The sequence below is a fragment of the Neolamprologus multifasciatus genome, chromosome 13, assembly GCF_963576455.1.
Source record: "Neolamprologus multifasciatus chromosome 13, fNeoMul1.2, whole genome shotgun sequence".
Classification (NCBI taxonomy): Eukaryota; Metazoa; Chordata; class Actinopteri; order Cichliformes; family Cichlidae; genus Neolamprologus; species Neolamprologus multifasciatus.
Window position 1 is genome coordinate 27,916,823 of NC_140451.1, and position 9,604 is coordinate 27,926,426.

The following is a 9,604-nucleotide window of genomic DNA, read 5'->3' on the forward strand; positions in this document are numbered from 1 at the left end:
GCACTGGAATAACATTATTGCTTTAACCAGTTTTGTAACCTGTGACCATCCACTTATTAAGAGTAATTTTAAAAAAATGACGTATTTGAGTTTGTGGCTAACACACAGTCAAAGTCAGTTTGCAGATCCCTCAACAACAACAACAACAACAACAACAAAAGGCTATGAAAGTCTCCACATGCTTTCTTCATCTTGTCATCCAAAGCCCTACCTGAAAAACCACCAACCTGTCAAGCTGTACCAGTTTCTACTGCCTAATTCAGTGACACAGAATTACTGAATTTGATAACTACAAAACATTTTATCACTATTCAGACGTTCATGAGACACTTTACGCGGCTGCATCAAGGAAATGAAGAAAAAGTTATAAGTAGAGCATTTTGTGTTCTAGGGGTCAAACAGCAAGCAATGGATGTTAACCAGCTATATAATGTGTCGCAATCGGCCCAGTGGCTGATATAAAGTTAATAGGGAATTTATGCACACACCCATCACTTCTGCTTAAAAATAGTCAACAATAACCAGAAAAAAAACAAAGATTTCTGTCGAATAAAGGTATCTCATGTTCAGCAATGCCTTGACTGTCTATTCATGCTTGCATAGTCATCTCCACCAAATGCCCACTGAAAGCCAGAAAAACAAAGAATCTATAAAGTGCTTTCTATGATAAATTCTCTGCTGCTTGGATCTGCAGCAGGACCCCTTGTCTCCCCAAAGCAGATGGGAAAATCCACTTGTCTCTGTGTTTACCTGATAAGAGTGTCTGTGTGTGTTCAAAATGTCTAAATTCCTATAAAAGTGTGGACGTATGCCTTCAGGGTATGTGTGCAGTCTTTGATTGATATGAAGCTTCTTCCTCAGAACTAAACATTCCCTGTTATGTCACGTGGGTGTGAGGGAAGAAGTGATGATTAGCCATGCTTGCATGAGCAAGACAGACCAACCATGTAATCAATAATGTCTCTGTGCTGATTGCAGTGTGCAACTCCCACGTCTTCTGTGTGGGTCTGCAAGACCTACTGTACTCATTCAGGTAATACGTCGTATATTTAGGGTCTGAAATAACACAAACTGGCAGATTAAAAGCTTAAATTTACAGCCAATATGATACCAAGTTTTCTGATAGAAAAGCTGTTAATCTCAGTGGTTTAGAAAAGCACACAGAGGGGCAAATTAATGTCACACTCAATTAATGTGAGATTAACTGTGAGAAAGTGAGAGAGACTGTACAACCTATAATATAGTATAAGGCAAATAATGATCTAACCCACCCAGGTCACATCACCTGATCAGTGAGCGTGTGAAAGTCTCCAAGCTACTCTCTGTTGTCACCAGGAGATTACCAAAATTATAGATTATCAGCCATCAGAGAAATGTCCCAAGCACATATAAGCCTCCAAAAGGCCACAAAACATCTACATTCATAAATATTCACAGACAAAAGCACAAAAAAAACATGTTAAAAAACATTCTCTAAAAGAATTATAAGTTACAAACTTCCTGCCACTTATTACGCATCATAATTACCTGCTTTGAATGAAAAGCAAGTGATACTAATGTAAATATTTCACTTAAAGACAGAACAGTCTTCCTGCAAGACTGAATGGTGTCTCATTTCCCTGGCAAAGAAAAACAGTGTATTCATTAAATTTTAAAATGGTTCGTCAGCATTGATCCTGCAGTCTGAAACGGCTGTGTGAGTGATGTTCTAACTTCCTGAGCTGCAGAAATCAATCAGATAGAGCAACAAGGGCACAGATAAAGGCTTAAAATCACTTTAAAAAATATATATATAACAACAGGAAAGAAAACTCCATCCATCACATTTCTGCTTACATTAGCATGATGAAAAATTAAATGAATGTTCAGCAAACTTTCCCACACAGGAAATGATCCAAAAGTGTAAAATGATTGATATGGTTGGGTTTAACAAGTAGATAGAACGCTTTTTCACAGGCTGTATCACCAATTCACCTGACAAAAGCGGACGACAAATTCGGGCTGTGTAATAGATTGATGCTTTAGAACTTACCAACATGATTTCAGAAGACATTTAGAATTTATATCCCTTTCTCAATGTAGCTAAAAAGCTCACTTTCCATATTCTCCTTCAGCAAGAAAGGAGACAACACCTGTCCAACAATCAGGAATAGCTCATTGAAGGCATTTGTGAACCAAATACTAAAACTACAGTTTGCAAGTCTGCAGGATTTGGGAGCCACAGTAAGAAAGAAGCTACCCCGACTCTCACAAAAAAATCTGTCTTTCACAGAAAACAGATATTTCTCTTCTCTGCATTTTAACATGTTACTCTGGATGCAAACGAATATGCTAAATAACCAAATTCAGACAATAAACTTTATAAAAATTCAAGGCAGCAATACTTGAACTCCTCCCATGTTATTAAAGGTTAAATTACTGTTTCTGTCAATGTAGTCTGGTGAGGCATTATGGCTTTACTTCCTTCCCCCATCTGATGGTGGGTAAACCAGTAAAAATAATAAAATGTTCAGTGTGCAAATAAACAGATTATATCTTTACACAGCTAAAGCTGTTTTTAAGCCGACTGTGACCTCACCTGCTGCCTTTGTAGAGGGAAAAAAGCAGACATATCAGCATGACTAGTTGAGTGGATGATTAAAACACGTGACAAGAGAATCAATATCCTCAGATGCCCTAAACTCTTACACAATTCTCAAAATATGAAAACATAATAATACATGAAATTAGTGAATAAGACACTAAAATTTAAGCATATGAGTTTATTTAAGTTTGTACTGTTTTTCCAACCTATTTAAGAAGAATTTTACTGCAAGATCTGGGTAGCAGAGACTGAACTCCACAAACTAATCTGACATTTCAACCACATTTAAATGACATTATGACTATTAATTCTTTCAAATGGATCCTATATACACACATACAATTTTTAAATGGAACTCCATTACATTACACTTAGTTTTGACAAATTTCTGAATGCTGCCTAACTTTTAGTTTTCTTTTTCCCACCTGTTTAACTGGGGTTTTGGCTGCTCAGTATCAATCAGTGTTAGAATTGGGCGATATGGCCTAAAATCCATATCACGGTATAATTTGAAGCATGTACAGTAACAATATATATCACGATATATTCTTTTCTTCTGTATAACGTATTTTACACACTATAAGGCACACTTAAAATCCTTTAATTTTCTCAAAGAAAACAGAGAGAATTCAGCATTAATGAATCAATGGTACGGAAGTAGAGGAAGCGCAGTTTTTGGCTTTCCCTATATTCCAAAAGTGCTTCGTCTCTTTGCTATTACTGTCGCCCGGCATAATTTGCAGATGATATTGTTTGCAGCCGCTGCAATGCTTTCGACCAAAACAGGCACTGCTTGATGACACCATCAACATGCGCTATCGTGGTAGAGCGGTATAGTCAAAATCTCTACCGTTGGCTAAATTTATATCGTTTCTACCGTATACCGTTTATACTGCCCACCCCTAATCAGAGTGAATAAAAACAGCAACAAAAATGGTAGCTGAATAGGCAGACCCCACCCTCATCAACTTTTGATGCAAACCTTGTTGTTCTACAAGCAGGCCTGAAATATGACAGAAACCGCACAGTTCAGAAAAGACAGTCAAAGATTACTCCTAGGCTTTCAAGGGCAACTAATAAATTATTCACGGAGACCATCTCTATATCACACATCCACATTCTTCCTATTTGCTTTTTGGTTCATATCACTGGTGTTTACTGATATTTTAATAAACAAAAAATGTGGTTTATGCCTGAGGAAATTAAACTCCACTCAAAGAGAAACAGAAATTTAAAAATAAATAAATAAATCAGACAATAGAAGTACACTCATTTACATAAAAACTTGTCACAATGAAAAATATGTACAAACTTTCAGTTAAAACATGTATTCTGGATAAAATTTGAAGGTTATTCAAGCTCAACCAAAGATCATGTGGCAAGAAGCAGCAAGCAGCCTAAGGCAAAGGAGTTCAACATGAAGGAAAACACATCCTTGAAGTGACTATTTGAAGTCCAGTTATCAAGATCGTAGAGATTACTCTACTGAGCCTTTGAATATTTGAAATGCTTTTATATTTCACACTAAGCACAAATCACCTACACGTGTACATACAGGCACATGCAGGAGTACTGACACAAAGTAAGCTTTCAGCCTTTTTCTTCCTGTTATTGATTACGAAAATTAAAAAAGAACTATGGGCTTCTTTTTGGTTCAGTTGGTTTTTGGCTTTGTTCTTTTATTTTGTTTTTTTTAAGACTCTATGAACCATTTGAGCTCTGGGGGCTACTTCTAATATAATGGAAGCACCCCACTATAGCCCTGATGTGACTGCTCACCTGATACATTTAAAAGGGTTTTTCTGGCCACAGCTGTAAGAATGACTGATACACTAATTTGACAAAAACTGGTGCATCTGACATACAATAACGTTTCATATGCCTATATACAAATACAAGAAAGAAACTGGTTGAAAACTGTTTAAGCAGTTTGGTTACAGATTGTGTCTACAATTGTGACTGCTGTAACACAGGAATTTGGGTTCAACTTATCTTAACAGCTTTGAGCAAAATGCAAAACCACACGTGAGAATTTGGGTTCAACTTATCTTAACAGCTTTGAGCAAAATGCAAAACCACTTGATCTCTAAGGATCAATAAATCAGTGCAGTGCTGATTACCTATAGATAAGAACTGTATTATATAACAACAAATGGCTCTGTATACACATTTCTGGCATTTCATAACATGAAAGCGCCTCTCAAGACTGCAAAACAAAGTGTACTACTGACACTGAGCTGAGCCCACCCACCCTTTGCTCTGGGAAGAGAGGTACATTTTTGTCATTCCTTTCTCCAACACGTTAACATCTGTCCCAGGTCGAAGCTCTGTGGGGCTGTGTTAGTCACGCCTACGGCACGCTACTTGAGAATCTGTGTCTGCAGGCTACATCTTTACCTTACAAGCCCAAGCTTTTCCCTCGTTACAGGGCACACAGCTGCAGGCATAACTGTAGCACGTATCTACCCATCTCTCCACTTCATCTCCACATCTAAAAGCACAGCTCGTCCGCCTCTTTCATGAATTCAAATATTTCTGGCATACAACCACAAGATGAGCCGCTAAACTAAAACTAAACAATATTAACCGATTAAAAACACTGCATGTATGTTACTATTGCAGAGTATGTAAGTGTGCAGATCATTTTTGTCATATTTCTAACAGCGTTCACATCTGACTAAAAGAAGCAGGGATGAGATTCGTGTCACTTAAGGGTATGGATGTCTTAGTATAGTTTTAAAGCCAGGAGGGCAAGGACCTGCCTGCAAAACAGTCTAATTATTAATTCAATACCAGCATTCTTGCTGTGGTGATGCCAGTATGATTACACACAAGTGAAAATGTACATATCTAAGTGTATAAACAAAAAACAAGTCCTATAAGCCAGGAGTTGTGAAAGACACGCCTCAAAAGGCACCCTTTAAAACCTGACACACAACAGAAAGTATTACTTCTGGTTAAATTATTCTTCTCATGTAATGACTGATCTATTAAGAACACTGATGGTACATAGAATGAGATGTCTATTGCCTTTACATGTAAATTTATAAATTTACACTACCAATTAGTATCATTTTAAATCTTTACTGTTCAAACATTATTTTCACTCCTGTGCAGTAAAGCTGGCAACTTCACAAAAGGAAAAGCAGTGCATTTCATTTTAAGAAACTGGCATTTAAAACACCTAATACTGGAGTCCAGACTAAATCTCAACTTATCCTGTTTCTCTCTCAAATGGGAGTAAACACTTGATTTCTGCTACTTTTTTTTTTTTTTAAAAAAAACCTTTATCAGAGTACGATGATCTGCTACTTAATAACGCCTCTGACAAGCAGCTACATGTTTTATCAATCGCTGTGTCGGCTGATCATGTACATCACTGTTCTCTGTATGTTTGCAGACTTTCCTAGCTATTTGCTTGGTTTTCTGCTTGGGCTGGTTCCCTCTCATCTCTGTACATACATGTGTAAAAACCATAATCAAGAGTTTAAGTCACTTTTAAACTGTCACTGCAGTCTCCTGTTGATCAATGTGACTTCATGTAAACTTAATCTGACACACAACCTTTTTAGGTTGTGTGTCTGGAGTTCATCAACTTACACTGTTTTTGAGTTGTATTTATGTGACTGTTTACATTAACCATTAGATTTTTCCTGTGAATGAGACTTAACTGGTTATATTAATAATTTGTATATATGGTGAGTTTGGAGGTCAAGCTGAGATTCCCAAAAGCATCCCTAGAGCTGCTAGTGGTTTGCTCAAGAATATCAACAGGGGAGGGAGCGGAGGAAGAGAAGGGGAGTGAAGCCAGCACATCTGGTTGAAGTGAAATCTCTCTACTGCACCAAATCCACATCGATACACAAGAAAAAAAGAAACATTTCAAAAGCCAGCCGGGCTCCTCCCTGCATACAGACATGCCTGTACACCAAGGAGACTGTGAGTGTATGTGTGTGTGAATTATGGCCACCAGGAACAAGCTCGGCATTCCAAAACACACACACACACACAGTTTTCACTAGGCTTCAATGACAGCAATGTGGTCGCTAAAAACTCACCATTTCTTAGTGCATTCCACCATTAGTTCCTGATAGGAAGCCACGAACTGGAATTTAGACGCATGCTTCCCCACACGTTGCAGTCTCTTCCACACCGAGGCCATGTTTCTTTGGGACGCGGGGTAGTTTCTGCGTGCCTATCCCGTCCTGGACTTCCTTCTTTGGGCTTCCCTTCGCACGACTTCACGCTTGTGTTTATCTGAGCATATCCAACCCGCATAGACACATAGTTAATGTTTTACCGGAAGCACTTTAAAAAAAAAATAACAAGAACGACACTAAGAAGAAGATGATAAGGACCGTCTTTAAAAACTGGCGGATAAATCCAAACGTAAGGAGGTGAAATCTCTGCAGCAGGAGACTGGGCTTGATTTGTAGAAACGCATGATGCTAAGGAGAAAAGCACTCCACAATTTCGAAAGGCGTGATGAGTAATCCACTGGGTATAAATATCATTTTTCCATCTGCTGACCTTCCTGCAAAAGAAAGGGGGGAAAAAGACACAGTCGGTAGAGAAACACAGAAAAGCCCGGAGTATCTTTGACTATGTCACAAACCCACTAAACGTTATAGAGATGCAATTTACGTAAAGCAGCTGCTCCGTTATCACTGGCTTAAGCTCTGCAGATGTTACAACAAGACAGTTTATCTGCAGAGCACTTTGTTCATGTATGAGAATGCAGCAGCACTTAATGCTGCCAACACGGCGTGTCGGAGGGGGGGGGGGCTATTTGCTAGCATGTTTGAGAATAAAATTTGAATTTCTGCAATGAAATAATGAAAGAGAAGCACTGACATCACACTAAAACAAGCTCTTTCAACCACACAGTTAACAAAAGCTGCAACAACATGCACCACCTGAAAGTGAGACCCCGCTAAAACACGTTTTAAACACGGACAAATTAGTGGAATTCCTCGGGAATCCAGGGAGTAGTCTGCGCCGCTGTCCGCCGCTAACCGGGGTGATTCAGCTTCCAGGCTAATGACTTTACATGTGAAACTCCTGAGGCTGTGTGACACTCACCTTACTGCAGCACCCAGCACATAATGTGTTATCAGCAGAGATGGCGAACTGTCTTAAAAAGAGAACCAAGAAAACAGACGAGTGAGTGTAGCCTGCTTGCTGGCTAATTGCCGCTTTCTCTATGCTGCAGCAACACCAGTCATACAGCTAGCTAGCCCTGCTAGCGACCACGGCTAGTCATCACAACACGGCACGAGCGGAAACCGTTGCCTGGCACTCTGCTCCTCAGGTAAGCGCAACCCCCGGAACTCAAAAACCGGCGTTTATTCACGGCTGTCCCGCAGCTAAACTGAAGCAAAGTGAACCGATCCCTGGCAGGGATCCCCTCAGTTAAGTAGTCCGATAGTTACTGATACTTTGACTGATCTGTTTATCTGAAAAGTGCATAAAGTTAGGCGAGGTCCTAAAAGATTTCCGTTAGAGGAAGCTGCATTTTCAGGATAACTGAAAGAACAAGGATAACTCTTCAATGAGTCTATTAATTAATCAATCATTATTACAAGCCAAGGAGACTAAATTATAATAGGATTAAATAAACATAGTATTATTATTATTATATAAAAAGTTCACTTGGCTGTAAGTCTTTTTTAGTGCAAAAGCTGATCTGATCCCCCACAAGTATCCCTTACAATATGAGCATTTAAAAAGATTAAAACTAATAGTGCGTAAAATTCAAACTAAACCTTTTGATTGATTTTAGACATGTAAAAGAAAAATAAAACACAAATAAGTAACAAAAGAGCATTGTAAACAGGTAAACAAGAAAAGGGATACTGAACTGCCATCAACAACACTATACCGGTCAGTTTACATACTGGAAAAGGAGTAGGACGAAGAGTAAACTTACGTAATCCTGCCTCTAAACTGTATTGACTGAAAATAAATTTAAATTCAAAACAAATGAGTTCAAAAGATAAGAAAATTACAGACAAATAAAATAAAAACAAGACAAAAAAATAATATATAGAATAAGGGTTAAAAATACAGTTATACCCACAATATTTCTTCAGTAATATTTTAATGATATCATTATAAGCTATTCCTCAAACTTGCTTATCAAGTTTTTGCGCAAGATGTGTTTTATTTTGAAGGTTGATGCCCCTACATCCTGTCTTGGTTCAGGCTGACTTCACTGATCCTCTCCTCTCCATCATTTGCTCTGCCGCTTGGATGACTGAAGGCTGGAGAAACGCCTCCAGACATCAGCCATTGGTGGCATTTTTGTGCCTGTTTACTCATTCATGAGGCATTTCTAGGTTGTTGTTATTGCTGTTGTTATTGCCCCTGTTAAATCCTACATCCATCAAACACATCCCTTAATCCTTCATAGGATGGGTTTGCTGCTGCTGTCCCCAGACCTCCTCAAGTCACCATCAAGCATCTGGCAAGTCAAATATCTGCAGTTTGCCAAACGATGTGGCATTTAAATGCAGTATACAGTAACACATTCCTCCTTTTTAGTGGGTTTCAGCAATACACATAAAAATAGCTTTTTGCAAAGTGGGGAAACAAGTATTTTGTCCCTGTATGTAATAAGTAACATTAAAAACATGTAGTCTACATATATGCATCTTTTGTCTGTATGTATTTTTTTTTTGGGGGGGGGGGGCTGTTCTCATTTACAAAGTCATATATTTTACTGGATCATGATAATTAACATGATAATGTTGCAACTAGGGATGGGTATCGTTTAGGTTTTATCTGATACCGGTGCCAAACCGGTACTTTTGAAACGGTGCCGGTGCTTAAACGGTGCTCGAACCGGTGCTTAAAGAATGGAGAACACAAAATTGGTCCAAAAACCTCTCATGTTCAGCTGTTTTTTTAGTAAAAAAGATAACAATGTTAGCCTTTTCTGCAGCTATAGGGCATATATGGTATCACTCTTGGCTGGAAGCAGTGCTTTAACAATGGAAAAAACAAAAACTTTATCCAAAA

At 38.4% G+C, this 9,604-nt stretch overlaps 1 protein-coding gene across 4 annotated transcripts in view; it reads right to left on the reverse strand.

Moving 5' to 3' along the window:
* Positions 1 to 8,075, reverse strand: part of ehbp1 (EH domain binding protein 1) — a 167,847-nt gene extending 159,772 nt beyond the window's left edge. For 3 of the 4 annotated variants that reach the window (XM_085183553.1, XM_085183554.1, XM_085183551.1), the window contains exons 1-2: positions 7,667 to 8,075; positions 6,643 to 7,118 (exon numbers count right to left, since the gene is read on the reverse strand). In XM_085183553.1, the coding sequence (XP_085039679.1) occupies positions 6,643 to 6,746 (104 nt within the window). In that variant the 5' untranslated portion in view covers positions 6,747 to 7,118; positions 7,667 to 8,075. The remainder of the gene's footprint in view (positions 1 to 6,642; positions 7,119 to 7,666) is intronic. The other variant, XM_085183552.1, reaches the window with a different exon arrangement.
* Positions 8,076 to 9,604: the final 1,529 nt, after the last annotated feature.